General features: G+C 34.1%; 1 protein-coding gene across 15 annotated transcripts in view; it reads right to left on the bottom strand.

The window, feature by feature from the left end:
• MYCBP2 (MYC binding protein 2) overlaps nt 1-19,950 on the bottom strand; it is a 267,757-nt gene that overhangs the window by 120,080 nt on the left and 127,727 nt on the right. For 14 of the 15 annotated variants that reach the window (XM_029936570.1, XM_029936573.1, XM_029936574.1 and 11 more), the window contains 10 exons: nt 18,699-18,833; nt 17,285-17,368; nt 15,969-16,065; nt 13,656-13,848; nt 12,894-13,168; nt 9,179-9,400; nt 4,922-5,113; nt 2,607-2,813; nt 1,623-1,754; nt 357-535 (listed from right to left, as the gene is read on the bottom strand). In XM_029936570.1, coding sequence (XP_029792430.1) covers nt 357-535; nt 1,623-1,754; nt 2,607-2,813; nt 4,922-5,113; nt 9,179-9,400; nt 12,894-13,168; nt 13,656-13,848; nt 15,969-16,065; nt 17,285-17,368; nt 18,699-18,833 — 1,716 coding nt within the window. The remainder of the gene's footprint in view (nt 1-356; nt 536-1,622; nt 1,755-2,606; nt 2,814-4,921; nt 5,114-9,178; nt 9,401-12,893; nt 13,169-13,655; nt 13,849-15,968; nt 16,066-17,284; nt 17,369-18,698; nt 18,834-19,950) is intronic. The other variant, XM_029936577.1, reaches the window with a different exon arrangement.

Here is a 19,950-nt window from a genome sequence, read left to right as displayed (position 1 = left end):
GAAAAGAGAGTGTGTGCACATGCCCATGGGGGTGGGGTAAAGGGAGAGAGAGAGAATCTTAAGCAGGCTCTGTGCTCAGTGTGGAGCCTGATGCAGGGCTCAACACCGTGACCCTGAGATCATGACTGGAGCCAAAATCAAAAGTCAGACACTCATCCGACTGGCCCACCCAGGTGCTCCTATATATTAATATGAGATCTTTTTACACAAATCAGCACAAGTATGTGCAAGGAAGTTATGCTGCATAATTTAATTGTAACTATGCATTTAGCATTTTTTACCTTGATAATAAACTGTATGTGTTCTGTTGCTTTAAAACAGCCCCTTTATCTCTGCATATTTACTTACACACTTACCGATAGTACAGGACCTGTGGGATCTGCCCTCTGGTTTGATTTGTACCGTTACTGCTCAAGCTGCATGTGCTGAATGTGAAGGTCACGCCATCCGGGCACTGCACCGTGGTCATTCCTCCATCTCCGTTGGCTGTACGGCTTCCGTAGTTCCTCAAGCGCACAGCATATTTAACATTTTCCTTCATAATAAAAATGTAAAACATGTTTATAATGTATAGAGAATGTAAAAAAACTGGGCCAATATACTGAATTTCTTTGTCATATTTATAGAAGGTTTGGTTAAGCACATTTTTAATGAATCAAACAGGAAGATAAGTAATACTTATTGGTGTGTATTATTAAAAAACACAGTACAAAGTACTTCACGTGCTTTGATTAAATTAATCCTTAAAATAACCTCATGAGGTAAGTACCATTACTATTCCTATTTTACAGATGAGGAATCTGAGGCAAAGAGAGGTTAAGTAAGTCAAACAAAGTCACAGAGCTATTAAGTGATGGAGTATTTGAATGTAGGTAGTTTGACTCTAGGCTCTGTTCTTTATCACACGGTAAAGAGTACTAACCATAACAAAAGATTTAAAATACATGATCTAATATTTTTCTTTGATAAGTTTAACTTTTGAAATAATTTCAAGTGTGGGGAAAAAATAATGGTGAATCCACTATATTTTACTTAAGAGATATTCAGAGATAGAAACAGGTGTAGAGAAACGGGAAGAAATATCCATAAGCAAAAGTTGTCCCAAATAAGATGTACAGTGCATAGAAATATAAGCTACAGACACTGGTGCCTTATTATCTATGATATGAACTTCATAGTGAAATTTTTGTTTTTTGGTTTCCTAAATCTTTTTGAAAAGGCCTCTGATAAACTTATCTCAGTTTCTATCTTGTACTAGACATTGAGGCAAGTACTTTCTTCCATTATTTAATTTCATCTGAGCAATGCTACAATGTAGGTACGATGCTTCCCAATCTTCAGATAAGCCTCAGAATGGTTAAATCATATTCAATGTCTTTAAGCTATGTGAAAGAGCAGGCATCTGAAGCTAGTTCCGTTTGACTCCAAAAGCAAACAATACTCTCTACTATACCAGGCTTGAAGAGATCTTTTGTAAAAATGGATCTACTAGAGTACAATATCAGGAGTATAGAAGTGACTCTATAAACATTTTAAGCATCACATAAAGGAATACTTTTCATTACTTTTTAAGTAAACTACATAATACCTCTTATTTATAAAAGAAACAGTATTGAAATTACCTTTAAAGGAACAACTTTGTCGAGTCTGATTTCAGCTATATCACTGGGTGAATCATCTGTTGTATAAGTTCCTTTGACTAATTCTAGAGATGTCCATCTGTGAGAATGAGTCGAATCTCCTGCATGTTCACTCTAATTGAAACAAAAACAAGACAAAATCTACCTTATTCTTAATTTTGTTTTGTTTCATTGTTTTTAAACAGTTTCTTTCCTTGCGTATAAAATTATCCATTAGCATTTCCCCATATATACTGATGAAAAAATTGTTGGTATTCTAAACTATTTACTTTTATCTAATTTCCTGAGGAGTCTACAACCTAAATCATATAAATGGACTTTTCTCATCTGATGTCTTAAAATATTTCCACTTCTTCATAAAAAGAATGCCAATCTAATTATAGGGCCTAATGAAGTAGGGAAATAATTTAATTGCTAAAGAGAATCAAGATACAGATAGATTTCTATTTATTATGAAATGATTTACATGGTAACTTTCTGTCCCATTTTAATAAAACCTTGTGAAAACTCAGGTACTTTAAATAATTTAGAGAATACAGCAAGAAAGAGCTTAATCAATCAATCTATCCTATATTTACTAAGAATCATCCATTTCCACTCTTTGACAAAACTGCTTTAGTCATGGATATAGGTAATAATACTGATCTGAATTCTGTTCTTGTTTCTTAAAAAACTACAAAAGCAAAAAAAAATTACACAGAACTTATAATCAAAGGCATAGCTCTATAATTTCTAGTATTTTCATTTAACATTTCCCCTGGAAATGCAAAAATTATAACGCAGTAGTGATCCAGAATGGCACACAAGCAATCATGCAGAATCAATCACTCTTTCCATTTCTTAATGTCTTCCATGACTAGTGACTAACCTGCTAAGCCCTCAAAGATCTGGACACTCTTACTATGATAATGAAAGCTCTAATGCACAATGCACACAGCAAGATGACACTGTTAGAGTGGTACTTACATCATCAACTAACACCTCTAATTCATATTCATGAATTCCACCTCCTCCATAGACAGAAAAACCAACCACAACTATTCCTGGTTTGTCTACTGAAAAACAGATTGCATCAGGGGACCCATTCCCAGTGTTCCAACTTCTTCCCTGACTTGTTTTTGTGAATCGGTTAGCACTGGCTTTAACAGAGTGGAGAGAATTAAGTCCATCAACCTATGAACAACAAAAGCAGTTACACATCAGTAGTCTGTACCTGAGTGTTAGTAATATACCTATAACAAAACGATCTCCAGATTTCTAAGAAATTCAAAAAATAATCTACATTTAACAAGTGGGTGTAAACCTTCCTAAATGTACATTTTATTAAGAGATTATCCAGCAATAAAACTAGATTTTATCATTCTGAATTCACAAATCATTATCATGTGACAGTATTTTCTTCATTTAGTCATACATTTCCCTTAGATTATAATGCAGAACTATACACCTATAAGTCATCAGTCATAACATATGAATGAATTATATCACTCACTCTGAAAAGACATACTAAAATTTCATCAACATTCTATGAACCAACAGTTTTCAATCTAAGTGACCCAGAGCTCTAAGAATTCTGGAGAGAATTAATAAAGATGTGGACTTAAGTTTCCCTTCTTCAGTGAGACTATCTCCTCCTCTTATCTGTGAGTTTTCAAGGCTTCATTTGCAGAAAATATATACACAAAAGTGAATATATACACATGTAAAAGTACAACTTCACTAATCACAGACTTTCATGAGAGAGGCTCAGTGAACTTATTTTGGCTTGAAAGTGCTCTTTTTAATTATAGAGCCTGCTTTTGATCTAAGTTGTTACAGAAATTTGAAAGACCTGTAAGAAAAAAAATTGAAGTTTATGATTCTAACAAGATTTCAAACTGCTCTGGGAAAGAAAGAAATATGGATGTCTAAGTCATGACTTTTAGAAACTTTCAAGTTTGTATATTAGGAACCTGCAATTGGAGCATTCTTTTTCATTAGAAAGTTCATAAGGGAAAACTAGATAGTAACCTTCTGAGGGGGACCTATGCATCAGACTTCCTCCTCCAGGATCTGGTACAGAAGGGATGCCTATTATACAGGCTGAATGACCAAGTGAAAAATAGACAAATTAAAATTTTCTGACAAGAGCTTCGGTGATCTCATAGGCCAAAGTCAAAGTGAACTAAGAAACAGAGGGAGTGGGTCCCAGGTTAAATACTAAAATCTGCTAAGGTGCATGTAATCATTCAAAAATCCTTGAGGCTAAACTGTCACCTGGAATTAGTAATGAGTTGAGACTGGATGGATTAATTCAGAATAGATTCCAAAATAGGTCTACAAGTAAGAAAAAGCAAAGGCTAGGGATTACAAAAGCAAAAGAGAGAAAAGATGTTATGCTAGCTAATAAACATTCATTTGAATGATATAAGGTATTTTGCTTTTTGCATTGTGATATAATTTTTAAAACCAACATTCTTTCTACATTTTGGGAAAAAAAATCAGAAACATTCACTAAATTCAGTCAAAATGTTTAGATAAATTGTATAGTAGAGTGACCAGGACAGTGAAATGGTTAAAAATAATGTTATTTTATACAATATAAAGCACTGTAAAACGTTTCAAAGCAGTTTTCTCAAACATAATAATATTTGAACCTTTAAAAACTTTGTGATAATAGCGGTGCAACAATGTGAATGTACTTAATGCCCATTTTACATAAAATTATTTTTTGCATTTTATGAGGAACCTGGCTGGCTCAGTTGGAGGACTGTGTGACTCTTGATCTCAGGGTTGTGAGTTTGAGTCCTACGCTGGGTGCAGTGGTAACTATAAAAGTAAAATAACTTAAAAAAATTACTTTTCCAATTTTACAAATGTCATTTGTTTGGTGTCAGTCAATGGGCAGAACTAAGGTTCAAACCTCTTTACCTTCTTCAACACTGTGCGTTCACTCACTCCTAGCAGCCCCATTTCTATTCCTCATAACCCAGCAATGTGAACTAATTTGGAACATGGCAGTGAGGTTGTGCAATGGGGCAAATTAAAAGGAAAACAGTGTGTATGACTGCGATGTCTTGGGGAAAGTGGTAAGAGAGAGGAAGCAAGCTACAGCACAGAAGAGGTGTAAAGAAGGGAAAACCAAATAAGCACCCTAGCTTGAAGGCTTTTTTTTTTTTTTAAAGAAAATCAGTACAAATGGGATTAATATTAGTTTCTACAAAGCCAAAATATATGAAAAAAGAAACTACGTGGAAAGCTTAAACAGGTGCTTATTATCCAGTCTCAAAAGGAAGTGTCACCTCGGATCCCAGGGCCGAGGCCGTCAGCTCACTGACGATACTGGCCAGCAGCCCGCAGGTGTTGGAGACCAGGTGGGCGGAGAAGAGCTCGTTCTCCCTCCGCAGGCTGTTCCTGACCGGGAGCACAACGATAACCAGCATTCTCTCCAGAACTTCACGAAAGCTTGTCATGCCAGAGATGTTCTCTTCACTCTATGAGAGATGACAACAAAAGTTCCAAGATACTGCTTTATTTTCCTTCATGTGGGTACTCAACTGCAAAGTCTTATCTTTCTAGATGACACCTTTAGAATTCAGGTTTGACTCTGTCTAGCGATTTATCCAGTTGCATATGGAACCACTAACTTTACTTCTTAATGTTCTTTTTTCAATTATTAGTCTCTGTGCATCATAAAAGTACCATATACTTACAAGACACGTATGTTTTATTAGTTTTGAGTCAATTTCACTTATTCTCTTATTCAACTTCTCAATAATAATCATATATGACAGAAAGACACTCCTTTTTAAAAAGCTTTTTCTAGAGGACAAAATTTCAATCTAAGATAATTATTTCTGATATAGTTACAGGTAGAACCACTGAGAAATAGTCTGTTCAAATCTTTTTTCTAATAAAACTTTTTCTGCACATGCAGGTAAAAAAAATATGGAATTCTACAAACACTCCTATGTAGTTTTACAATTTCTACTGTACTTTAGTTCCTAAATGAAGGTAAGACATTCCAACCCCTACCAATAAAAATTTCAATATAAGAAATTATCAAGTCCCAATAAAGACCAAGGGGAAAATATAGGTCTTTTTTCTAGACACAAAGTGAAAACATAATTCAGTTGATATTTAGCATGAACATGATTTCTATTTTTTACCATCCTCAATTACCATTTAGCGCACTGTAGACAGAGAGCAAAATGCATCCGGTTTCATGAGGGGACAACTGTGACCAATGACCCTTCCAATTTTACTGTGGATTAGGTTATCAAACAATTTGGGATGTAGTTCCAGTTTCTTTACTGTGCCTCAACTTTTGTAAAATCAGGGAAACTATTTTGATTCAGTTATCAAAATCACCTAGTTGCACCCTGAATAGCCAAGTTTTTCTACAACACTTACACTCCATGCTGTTTTACAAGCTATAGCATAAGTAGCAAATTTAACAGATTTCATAAAGTCATAAAATCTCAAGGCAGAAAAGGGTCTTAAATCAGTCTTTCCAAGACAAATCAAATATGTAAATGAGTGCACATTCAACTCATTATAGAAAATTAAGTAACTTTTTAGGTAAATCATCATGAGCATTATTATAAACCACTCTCAACAGCTTTCTTTTTTTTTTTTTGAGAGAGAGAGAGAGAGAGAGAGAGAGAGAGAGGGAGAGAGAGAGGGAATGAATGAATATGAATCAAGGGTAGAGCCTGACGTGGGGCTCTATCTCACCACCAACAGGTGAGATCATGACCTAAACTGAAATCAAGAGTCAGATGCTCAATCAACTCAGCTGTCCACAGGTGCCATCAACAGCTTTCTTAAAACTAAACAAAAAGTCACTTAGAAATAATCTTCCATCTTTAGATTATTTCTATTATCATTTGAATAAGATGACCTTAAAACCTCAATTCTTATGTAATTAGTCTTCCTGGTCTTAAAATAATCAATTCCTGATTTTGCTAAAATTGTAATTCTTCTAGCCTTTACATCACTTTCATTCTCCAGAAACTTTACTTTCTGGAACTTCTCAGAAAACTAGTTTTGGATGAAACTCAATCCCATATTGTACTCCATAATCAACAATCTGGAAGGGCTTTATTAGGGGATGGGCGGAGTGTATTTATTTAGTTACACCCACTTCGTTTCTAACTAGTAACTAACAAGATTAATTCAAGAGGCTTCCCATATAATCCTAAAATGGAGTTAACAGTGTCAATGCTTTAGTTGAAGAACCAAAATGTATGTAGATATGTATGTATGTATGTGTATATATGTACACACATATGTACACATATATGGACATAAGTAATATTAAAATATATTTTATTAGTACATCACTAGCCACTTAAATTAAAAATTTTTTTTAAGTTTATTCATTTTTGACAGAGTGCACACATGGCAAATTGGGGAGAGGCAGAGAGAGGGGGAAACACAGAATCCGAAGTAGGCTCCAGGCTGTCAGCACAGAGCCCAGCATGGGGCCTGAACTCACAAACTGTGAGATCATGACCTGAGCCAAAGTCAAATAACCAACTGACCGAGCCACCCAGGTGCTCCGTTAACCACTTAAATTTTAGAAAAAGGAATTCATTCACCAGTGGTGGGGAATATAAGCTAACACTAGGTTTCTAGAAAGCATTCTGACAATTTATGGAAAAGTCTTGAGGTGTTTTCCTTTAAGAATTTTTCCACTCCTGAGGATTTACTCTAGAAAACATCACAAATATACATAAAAATGTAGTCAATGATATTTTCAGCAATACTGTTTACAATACTGGGAATAATTTAAATATATACATAGAGAGAAAGGACTAATAAACTGTATTATGCTACATCCCAATGGTAGAATCCTGTAACGATTAAAAAGGTAGAATATGTACTATCTTCGTAGAATACTGACAAAGACATATAAATATACAATTATTAATAATTACCAAACATTTGTAGTTCTCAAATTTTTAAGATATGCTTCCATTTTACTGTACTTTTAAGGAAAACAATGCAACACTAAAGTGAATTCCAAAATAAAAACATAAAATTACCCATAACTTTATCACCTAAGCATTATTTTCATTTCTTGGTATTTTCTTCCAAAATATGTATTACATACATATTACAAGATACTATGTAAAATATGTATGCAAAAGACAGTCATCACAGTATACCAGAGTCATACCAAAATATATAAACTTTAGTTTCTGATTTTCTACTTAAAAAATTTAAAAACATCAGCCTTGAGAGTAAATGTAAATGTAGTTATTTTTAAAGGCTGGGCCCTTTTCTATCAAACTGATATATCCAAATTCAAGTATTTCACTTAATGATGAACATTTGGGGCTCTAATTAAGGTTTTCCATTTTTCCTTTTAATAAAGTACACAAAGGGGTTTAGTCTTTCAATTATTCCCTTGGATAATTTACCTTGCAAATATTCAACACACATAATACCAAACTGACAATTTATCTTGTAAAAGTATCTTCTAGTTTATAGACCACCTCTCCCCATTGCCAATCCTAGAGCTGTGTTTATCTGTTTCACTCCTGCCTCAACTAGTATCTAATTACAATCCCAGTAAATAGAAGGTACAAAGTAAATACCTGCTAAGACTGAAAGAAAAAGATAACTTAGATTGATCACATAGTGCCAGAATCTGTCAATAAATTCATAGTCCCACCAGTGCAGGGCTTGATAAGAGAAAAAACCCTAATTTTTCTTAATTTTTTTACAAATAAATTAGTACCGCAGTTCATTCACATTAGATTTCTAGTGAGGCTTACATTTTCCCCATGATGGCTTACTCTCTGAAGTCCTACTTATATTCACTCTTATTATTGCTACTGTAATTCTACAAAGGTATTGTTAACTGCAAATTTCCTTCTGATTCTGCTATTGCCCTTCATTTCTATATGTCACTTAAAATTTTTCTCATTATTTTTCTGTTGCTTCAATCAACAGAAAATTGCTATTGTACAATAATTAGTGTAACTATTCTACTTTCTACTGCTTTTATTGGCTGTCATTTTAAAGATTACTCCTCATCAACTTGATAGTATTATATATGGTTTTCATGTGTATTTAATTTTTCTCCAGTGCTTTCTACTAAACCAGAAACAGTTATGAAAGCATGCTTCCTATGACTACTGCTTTAGAGTATTTATTTTAACATACCAAAATGTCATAGAAAAAATGTCTCAAAAATTTACTTATTTTCCTAAGAATTCTACTATCTTGGCAATCTAAAATACTAGAATATACAAGTTTGCTTATAGTGTCTGCATCTTTCAAATGGTTTGGCAAATAATATATGGGAATTCACTATGTAACTCTCAAATTTTTTATGTTAGGTTTCACTCAAAATAAAAAATAAGAGAAAAATACTGTAAATTTATAGGTAAACATGAGAATTCTTTTCCCTTGAATTTTAGCCCTTCTTGTGAAACACACACTTATTTGGTAAGTATCAATCCAGAAGAATAAGCACCAACTTAAATATGCCTTTCATTTGTGGTTCTATCGCTTCAGTATAAAAGACACTTCAGGAAAAGACCTACCTGGCTGAGCTTTTCCATATGTGCTACCAAAAGGGGGAACCGGTGAACTAGCGTGGAGTCATTCTCTGTGCTAACCTGTTTAACAATTGATCGTAATAGCACTTCTCCATCGTATGCAATAGGGAAGATAGAAGTCAGCTTCACGGAAGTGTGGCACAGAGCGGACATGACAGCTGCAAGCAACCGGCTACTTGACGTCTTGAAGTTTGCTTCCTGGATATCCTTTTATAAGAAGAAAGATGAGCCCATCAAAGAAACATGGCATCAGTATAATCCAAATAAATGTTTGGATACACAAAAATTAAACAATCTTTTAAATCATACCCAAGTTTTCTAGCACTCATTTTAATTGTCTTGACATAGAACTTAATTATATCAGTACTCTTAAACAAAGTACTTCAAACAATTATTGAAGTTACTTCCCAATGAAGATGTAAAATTACTTAATATGGTCAAATATCAACCTGCCATTCTCCATTCAATGAGTTTATATATCCTCAGAGCACTATGCTCAAAGAATGACATCAAAGAGGCCCCAATCAGTATATATTTAAGACATGTCCAGTAACAAGCACTGAAAATAATTTTCCTCAAATAATAACTGATTTATTTTATAATTCTGTGCAACTATAATATTTCACTAATGTTAATGGAGCATAATGAATTACTATAATAAACATTTCACTAAGGTCACAAAATATGTCATCACATTATATGATTTATTCAGAAAACTTAGGAGCTTACTTGTAAAATTTTGTAACAAAATATTAAAAACTTACCAAGGCATGATAACCTAATTCACAAAAACAGTGTATTACTTAGTTGATCAAGCATCTGTCCTACAAATTCAGGCTAACAGCAATATCCTGTATGTTAAACCAACATTTGTTAATCCTAGCCTGCTCTGTAGCCAGTTCAGTAGCAAAGAAAACAACCGTATGAGACCAGATGGGTCAAGAGAGTATGTTGTGCACTAGTCTAGGCAGTAATCTTGTCTCAGGAAATTGAGTGGTAAAATACACTACTGTGCTATAGATAATCGATGAATCTGGAGAACACTATGATGAGTGAAATAAGCCGGTCACAGAAAGCCAAAATGCTGCATGATTCCACTCATATGCAGTATCTAAAATAGGCAAACTCACAGAAGCAGAGATTAGAACGGTTGGGATGAGGGGAAATGGGGAGCTGGTTCAACGGGTATAAAGTTCGTTATGAAAGGTAAGTAAGCACTAGCGATGTGTTCGACAACACTGTACCTGCAGTTAAAAGTATCATATTGTACGCTCAATATTTAAGAGGGAGATCTCATGTTAAGTGTTCTTACCACAAAGAAATACATTTTTAATGCCAAGAATAATAAATTCAGTATGTAAATAGCTAAAGAATAGCTAAAGAATAGTAATAATAAAAGATAAACAAAGTTTCCTACCCAGATGTCATCCCTAGAATATCTTTCAAACAGGCTAGGATGCCATGGTGATGACAGTGAACTGTCTTAGGGGAGGACAAGGTGCTAGAACTTCCTCTATAACACTGAACAGAAGTGGTGAAAATGTCACCTTGTGCCTTACTCCCAAACTTAGAGGAATATTCAGTATGTCACCATTAAGTTTGAGAGTAACATATGTTTTTCTATAGATACCCTTTATAATCATAGATTGAGGAAGTTTCCTTAAATCCTAGTTTGCTGAGAAGTTTTCACCACTGAATAAGTGTGAATTTTGTCATTTTTCTCTATTTAGATGATTATACAACTTTTCCAGTTTATTCAGTTAATATGGTGAATTACATTGATTTTTGAATGTTAAACTAACCCTGCATTTCCAAGATAATCCCTACTTGATGTGTTATATTTTTTATATTGCTGGATTTGATTTGATAATATTGTTAAGAGTTTTCACATCTATGTATCTGAATAATATTTGTACTAATATGTTCTTTTAATATCTTTGTCAGATTTTGGTATCAGTATAAGGCTAACTTGACAAAATCAGTTGGGAAATGCTGTCTCCTATAGTTTCTGAAAGAATTTGCAAAAGACTGATATTATATTAAGTTTGATAGAATGTACCAATCACAATATCTGGGTCTGGAGTTTTCTTTGCGGGAAAGTTTTTGATAGTGAATTCAATGTTTCAATGGATATAAGGCAATTCAGATTTGGTATTTCTTATTGTGCTAATTTTAAGTTTATTTTTCAAGATATGTGTCCACAGTACCTAAACTTATAAGTTATTGGTATAAAGCTGTTCAAAATATTCTCATCTTTTTAATGTCTGTTTTGGATTTATAGTGAGAGATAGTCCCTATTTCATTCTTGATAATGGTATTTTGTGTTTTTTCTTCATCTTTTGTCTCTCAGGCTTGCTAGGAGTTTGGTTTTAACTTTGAAGAACCGATTTTTGGTCAATTTTCTCTAGTTTTATTTTACTGATTTCTGCTCATCTTTATTATTTCCTTCCTTTATCTTTATTACTTTCTTCTTATTTTGGCTTGCTAATTCTTTCTGACTTCTTTAGGTAGAAACTTAGATCACTGATTTTAAACCTTTCTTCTTTGCCAGTGTTATCATTTCAAGGTACACATTCCTTGGGGTACCTGGGTGGCTCAGCTGGCTAAGTGTCCAACTCTTGGTCTCAGCGCACGTCATCTCACAGTTTGTGGGATTAAGCCCCACGTCAGGCTCTGTGCTGACAATGCAGTGCCTGCTTGGGATTTTTCTCTACTTCTCTCAAAATAAATAAATAAATAAATAAATAAATAAATAAATAAATATTTTTAAAACTATAGATTTGCTTTAGCTACATCTCACAATTTCTGATGTTATACTTTTATTTTTCAGTGCAAAATATTTTCAAGTTTGCTTTGGATTTTTTCCTTTGATTCACTGATTACTTAGAAGTGTTGTCTGCTTTCCACATACTTAGTGCTTTTCTAAATATATTTTGCTATTGATTTTAACTTTAGTTCTACTGTGGGCTGAAAATCCTTTTTTAATTTTAATCTTTTTAAATTTACTAAAACTTATTTTATGGCTTAGCATATATGATCTATCTTTGTGAGCAAGATATGTATACATGAAAATAACATGTATTCTCATTTGATATTCTATTTTATCAATGTCAGTAAAGCCAATGTGGTTGATAATGTTGTCCAATCTTCTATTTCCCTACTGATTTTCTATTTTAGTTGTTCTATTAACTGCTAAAAGAGGGTTGTTTAAGTTTCCAACTATCACTGAGAATTTGTCTGTTCTGCCATTTATTTGCCTCAAGTACTCTGAAACTGTGATTTGGGGCATACACATTTATGAGGCTTGTGGTTTCCTCATGAATGAATGACGTTAGCAAGCAAGTTCACTCACAGCTCTTTCTCCTGACCATTCTTCAGATAAGGGGGCTTCAGGAACTGCCCTCCTAGTGCTGCCCTTGCTCTGACACACTTGCTCATGACTGTTCTTGCTCTATTACACACACATGCTCACTCAGATTCAAAGCAAATAAACAGCTGTACAGTGTGCCTGCCAATTTTATAAATAAAAATGATAAAGCAAACAGAAAAAAAAGTCTTTGAACTTTAAGTCACACATACCAAAGCAATGTCTTAATTTATCTCTTATAAAAGTTAGATTGAGGCAACAGCACTTTATTTTCGTGAAGATTATTAAGTAAAATATCATATTTTCAATGGACATTTTACAAACTTAAATTACCTGATCCAAACAATTCAGCAGATCACAAAGGCAAGCCCACTGTAACGCAGGAGTGGGGTAGAAAGAATGGAAACAGGCAGTAAAGGTATTATGACACTCCTGCAGGACAGCTTCTAGGAGGCTCAAAGGTTGACTGAGATACCCTTGAGGATCATTATCCAGCTTCACCATGCAGTGATCAACGCCTTCGGATAAAATTTTTCTTAACAAAGTTCTAGTTTTTCCAATACATTCTGCTAATTTGCTAGTTTCTTCCACAACCGCTTTTCCTGTAGCTTTGAGGAAACAAGGCAGATTGCTAATTAAATAGAATAACAAATATGCATGGAGACATCCAATATAATTCAAGTAATTTCCTATGTAACTAGAAATCACAAGTACTCATAACCTAGAGATGAAACAACTTAGAGAGTAAATGTGGTCCAAAATTATTTCTTTTAAAAATCTGGGTAGGAAAAAATATCACCCTGAAACATTGGTTTCACCATTTAAGTCTAAAGGAGTTGTTCAAAAATTTTCTTTCTGACCAAATCTATTTAAAATAATACTTTATTACAGTAATTTTTGTGATCAGTAGAACATGTAATCTATTTTATTCTTTGTAAGTAAATATATAAAGGTCACAGCAAGCAGACTTTCTCCCCTCATTTTCGGAGAAGGTTAAAGGCAGCTGGAGATCTTAAATTCCTGGTTTTCCCATATACACCTTCTCAATGTCTCAAATATATTCTCCCTAAAGTCATTTAAAAAGATGCTTCATACCTGATACTGGGTAAATTTCACATGTATAGACGCGCAGTAACCTCAGACAACAGGTACCCACAAAGCGCAGTCTCTCTAAATCTAGAAGTGTCGCTGTGAACTGGAATCCTTTTAATCCTCGAAGTTCTTCAACTCCTAAGACTAAGGTGGTCCAACTCCAGTGAAGAATACTCAGCAATGACTCAAAGCATTCCTAATCCAGAATATGAAAAAACAGGTAACAATTAGTTCAAATGATACCATAGGTTGAATCAAATGGAAAGATGACATCAACTGCAAAACCTTATTTCAACTTTTTTACTGTGTTTTGCTACTCCAAATAATAGACATTCTATTAGTTCATTTCAAATTACCATTGGGAGCACCTTTGAGGCTTGACAAAAGAGGTTATAGTAGTTAGGCATCTATAAAAACAACATTCTTCAATATTTGCCTATTTAAAAATACATTAAAATTTTTTAATGTTTATTTTTGAGAAAGAGACAGAGTGTGAATGGGGGAGGGGCAGAGAGAGGGGTGACACAGAATCCAAAGCGGCTCCAGGCTCTGAGCTATCAGCACAGAGCCTGACACAGGGCTTAAATTCACAAACTGTGAGATCATGACCTGAGCCAAAATCAGATACTTAACCAACTAAGCCACCTAGGTGCCCCTAAAAATACATTTTTAAGTTTCTCTGCTATCAACATAGCTAGTTTATCACATAAGTAAGGAAAAAAATTAAAAATATTTACAAATATGTTTACTTGAAAGCAAAATTAAACTCTATGCTGTTGCTGTAGTATTACATAAATAAGCCAAAAATACTTAAAATATGTTAATAGTTTTTAATATAACATTTTATTTAATATTAGTGACAGTATCAAATTATTTTATGTCTACATATTAAATTTTATCATACAAACTATAGCCAATCCTTGATAAACAAGTTAATAAAATATACAAATTAACTAGAAAATATGAAAAAATTCTTACTAGATTTTTTAAATTCTAGAACATGGATTTAGAGACAGATACCATTTGTTTGCACTAACAGGAGAACAGAAGAAACCTAATGGAGGACCAGGGGGAGGGGAAGAGGGAAAGAGTCTTGGGGAGAGAGAGGAATGCAAAACCTGAGAGACTACTGACTACTGAAAACCAACCGAGGACTGAAGGGGGAGAGGGAGGAGTAAGGGAGGTGGTGGTGATGGAGGAGGGCACTTGTGGGGATGAGCACTGGGTGTTACATGGAAACCAATTTGACAAAGAAATATTAAAAAAAAAATAGAGTAGTGAGCATCCCTTCCATTTCTAGTTGGTCTGTAGTACTTAGTGTACCCTATGAAAATTTTAAAATGATGCAAAATTTTATCATTACAAGCAAACAAGAAGGTTGTACACTACACTGTATGAAAGGCTAATAAGTTTGTATACATATAAAAAATTGTCTGAAAGGATATACATCAAAATATAAACAGTAGTTGTATGTGGTAATAACAGAACGATGGGGAAAGAACTTTAGTGCACTTTTAATATAATTTTATCCCTACACCACCCTATTCCCAACCAAGGATGTGTATTAATCTTGTGATTTTAAAAAACTAATACAAAAAGGAAAAAAAAGCATTCTCCCTATGCATTTTACCAACAGAAAAGACTACTAACTACATTAATAAATCCTATTCATATAGTGTCTTATAATTAAAAAAAGCATTTTTGTATCCCTTATCCCATCAGAAATTCATAACTATGTTATCACACAGCTTATTTAGATAACTTGCATAAGAATGCTCAATTAATAAATTAAAGAACAAGAACTTAACTCAGATTTCCTGGGCAGACATACCATGATCTCTCAATTACATGATATTGACTTCCCACACTACGCTAGTAACCCCAGTAATATGGCACATCTTTGTATGTAGAATGCAGATGGTCAAGTAGTTCAACAGAGCCCTTAATTAAATATACAAATCTTCTATTTAGCTCGTCAAGCATTAGATTAGCACTTCGTAGTCAATATTAGCCTTAACTTTTCCTTCACTTTCTCCTTCAGCATATGTATTCATACAGGGTTTACTAGAAAACCCACCAGTTATTTCAGTTCATGCTGAAGTTCATGGTAAAGTCAGCCAACATCTCCATTTTCCCGTTATTTAAAGTTCATATTCTTTATTCTTTGTCATGGGATGTCAGTGCTAATTTAAAAACAAATCTGAGTTCATAAAATTATGTTCAGATAAACTCTCAGAAGGGTGGCAAATTTCTAAACATCAAAATGAAAATAGAGCACTGGACAAAAAACCCTGAAATTTAAAAAAAATGGCTTACCACTGAGACAGTTCTTGCAAAAGATCTCTTTAAAATATGTACAGGTTCGCTGGTTTGCTGTTTGCCTTTTGAGGCACTGCCATCACTGGTTGGAAGTCTGAAGGTAGCAGATACACATAAATTTATGTTAGAAGGTCCAGTGACACTTTTCAAACATACATTTTTGAAATATCAAAATATGCTATTAAATATTAAGTGCTGTTTAATTAAAACATTCAATCAGTTTACCCAGAAGTAGTCCAAGCAACTTGCTATGTTCATAATGCTATGTATTACAAATACTAACTATAATAAATTGCATAAAAACAAAAATCTCTTCTTGGTAAAAATGAGATTTAAACCATGTAGGTTCTTAAAAGTAATTACTAGGGAAGGAAGACATGAGAGACAGTCACTGTTCTAGAAGTATTTCTTTAGATTTTTTTACTACTCAAAGAATGCTATTTTCAAGTGAGGGTTATCTGAATTCTTTATTCTAAAAATTATTGAGTAATTTACTAGAAGCACAGGGACAGACAGATAGGCATATGCTTCCATAAATATCTCAAATACCATGAAGTAATTAAAATTCTTAAATAATGTTACAAATATAATAAATATTATCACATGAACAACTTATGATTTGATATTTCAGTATTTCAAAAGTGGAAATTTTTTAGCAGTAAGGGATCTTCTAATTTATTCCATCACAAGACAAACAGAAAACACAAAACTGCAGCATATCAATCAGGCCTGCATCTGAAATCCCTATCTAACACCCAATATCATTTCTCTCAGATAAATTTTTATTCTGAAATAGCTAAGAAAATCCAGGTTAAAAATACTGTTAATGGCATAATACAGACAGTCTTGAGTCATGAGGTAAATAAAGTTTCAAATTAAGCTCAAAGTAGAAAATGTTTAAAAATATATAAAATATTAAATTAAGTGTTTTTGTTAAAAGTAGCTATATTTTGGGGCACCTGGGTGGCTCAGCTGGTTGAGCACCTGACTTCAGCTCAGATCATGATCTCGCAGTTTCTGGGTTCAAGCCCTGTGTCAGGCACTGTGCTGACAGCTCAGAGCCTGGAGCCTGCTTTGGATTCTGTGCTCCCTCTTTCTCTACCCCTCACTCATGGTTTCTCTCTCTCTTTCTCTCTCTCTCTCAAAAATAAATAAACATTTAAAAAAAAAAAGTAGCTATATTTCTACTGGTATGTTATAATTTGATGAGTGGTTCAAATAATCTCTCTCATTATGTCATATATTTTATAGTATCCTAGCTCATGATAACAGAGGAATACACCATGTTAATTGACTGTAAATATGCTAAATACCTGTATAATAATTGAGGTATCTGACCAGCATTGACATCTGTACCATTATTTGATTTCTTTGAACTCTTAAACTGGAAAACAACCCTAAGAAGAGAAAAAGTAACAATGACACCAAAAACAACATGATTCCAGATTCATGAAAGAAAATAAGAAATCTGACAATTGTATTTTCAAATGTATGTTAATGTACAGAGATTCATTCTTTAAGAAAAATCCTACAAGTAAAAAGGAATTGCTTTTATTTTGGTTCAAATTCTGAGTGGCTTAAGGAATAAAATGAAGGAACTGAAGCTCATCAGAAAGTCCTGGGTAGGGGGCTGGTCCCCCCAGCTCAACTTTAACCAGAATAATAAGCTATTAACAAAATATTTCAGCTTACAAACAGTTTAAAATCTGTTAGACCACATACATGATACGCTTTAGTTTCAAAGTGCTGCAGCACTCCAAGTCCAATGTACTGCACGTACAATCATGCGGTCCAGGACCAGGGCAGTCTCCCTGGTGTTAGTACACAATCTTACAGTGAGTTGAAAGGGATACATTACAGCAGACTTGATTTTCCTATGGCATTCTACTTGAACATTCAGTAACAAAGATTAGTCTGTTCTGTTTCTGGTCAGCTCTGTTATGAATAGAACAAAACTATTTGAAATATACTATTACATAACTTCTCATGCTCAAGAAGAATAAGGAATAAACTGAATTTCTCTTCCACGTAATGGCCCTTTCAAACACACAAAATGAGAATACTGAGAATAAAGAAGGATGGGGTTAGAGTCAAGAGATTCCAGGTCCAGATTTGGTTCTGCCACACACAGTCACAATATAATGTGAAGCAAATCACTTCATTTTCTGTCTCTCTACTCCCCTGAGAGGAAGACAGGGCTAACAACGGCCTCACAAAATTGTGACGGCATCAAATGAGATTATGGATATGAAAGTGTTTTATAAACTGAAAAATGCTCTATATATGAGATTTAGACAGTAAATTTCCCCCTACATTTTATTAAGACTGTACCATCTCATATTGCTAAAGCTCTGCAATTTACAAACTATTTTCATAAGAACTGTCAAATTTTATAGCAAGTATTTATTCCTTTTTTATTATTTCCATATTCCTCTTTTTCCTTGTCATTTTTTATAATTTATAATTGGTAATAAGTTCTTAAACAATATAACACCCAGAAATACATACAAATGACAAATGGCAAGAGCAAAGAATAGCAGTCCTATTGTCTCCCTGTTCTGTCTAGACCTTAAATTTGGCATGAGATCACATAAACTTAAATGTCTGGCAGTCATACTATATTCTAGTCTTACTAACATCTTTACCTTCCAAAAAGACCTCTGAGCTTCTAATATTCCACTAATAAAAATCAGAGTTGCCTAAGTAGTACTTAAACATGTTGCTTACCCATCATCTGTGGTAATAGAAGCTTGCCCATGAGATCCACAGTCACTGCTGGGTCCAGACACTCGAGCCCACGCTACATACCACCATCCAGCTTGCAGGAGAACTGGCTCATCAAACATCATTGCATACTTTTCTCTGAGAGAAAAATTAGTGAGTCAAAGACAATGCCTTTGCCCTGTTACAAGCATTTATTTGTTTTAAATCCTGTATAAACAAAACATGAAATACGTCATGTAATATTCTTATCAAACATCACTAAAAACCTTCTATTTAAAAAGTCTGGGGGTGCCAGTGTGATTCAGTTGGTTAAGCATCCAACTCTTGATTTCAGCTTCGGTAAGGATCTCAGTTTATGAGTTTGAGCCCTGCATCAGGTTCTGCACTGAAATGTGGAGCTTGCTTGGAATTCTCCCTCCCTCTCCCTCTCCCTCCCTCTATCTCTTAAAATAAATAAATAGAGGCACCTGGGTGGCTCAGTCGGCTAAGCACTGACTTTGGCTCAGTTCATGATCTCACAGCTCGTGGGTTCAAGCCCTGCGTTGGGCTCAGTGCTGACAGTTCAAAGCCCAGAGTCTGGTTCGAATTCTGTGTCTGTCCCTCTTTCTCTGCCCCTTCCCCGCATGAGTGCTCGCTCTCTCTCCCTCTGTCTCTCAAAACTAATAAACATTAAGAAAATAAATAAAGTCTGAAAAAAGGGTGTGTACATGCACTCCAATGTTTATAGTAGCACTACTAACAATAGCCAAAGTATGGAAAGAGCCCAAATGTCCATCAACTGATGAATAAAGATGTGGTATGTATGTGTGTATACATATATATACATGTATGCATATGTATGTGTGTATATATATATATGTACACATATATACATTATGTATACACACACACTGGAATATTACTCAGTGATCAAAAAGAATGAAATCTTGCCATTTGCAACAACATGGATAGAACTAGACTATATTTTGTATGCTAAGAGAAACAGAGAAAGACAAATATATGATTTTACTCATACATGGAATTTAAGAAACAAAACAGATGAACATAGGAGAAGGGAAGCAAAAATAAGAAAAAAAACAGAGAGGGAGACAAACCATAAGAAACTGTTAAATACAGAAAACAAACTGAGGGCTGCTATCGGGGAGGTGGGTGGGAGAATGGGCTATTTAATTAAATGGGCAATGGGCATAAAGGAGGACACTTGTTGGGATGAGCACTGGGTTTTACATGTGATGAATCACCAAATTCTACTCCT

The sequence above is a fragment of the Suricata suricatta genome, chromosome 4 (genome assembly GCF_006229205.1).
Source record: "Suricata suricatta isolate VVHF042 chromosome 4, meerkat_22Aug2017_6uvM2_HiC, whole genome shotgun sequence".
In the NCBI taxonomy this organism is placed as follows: domain Eukaryota; kingdom Metazoa; phylum Chordata; class Mammalia; order Carnivora; family Herpestidae; genus Suricata; species Suricata suricatta.
Note: the sequence above shows the minus strand (reverse complement) of the source record. Positions and strands in the feature narration are given on the sequence as shown.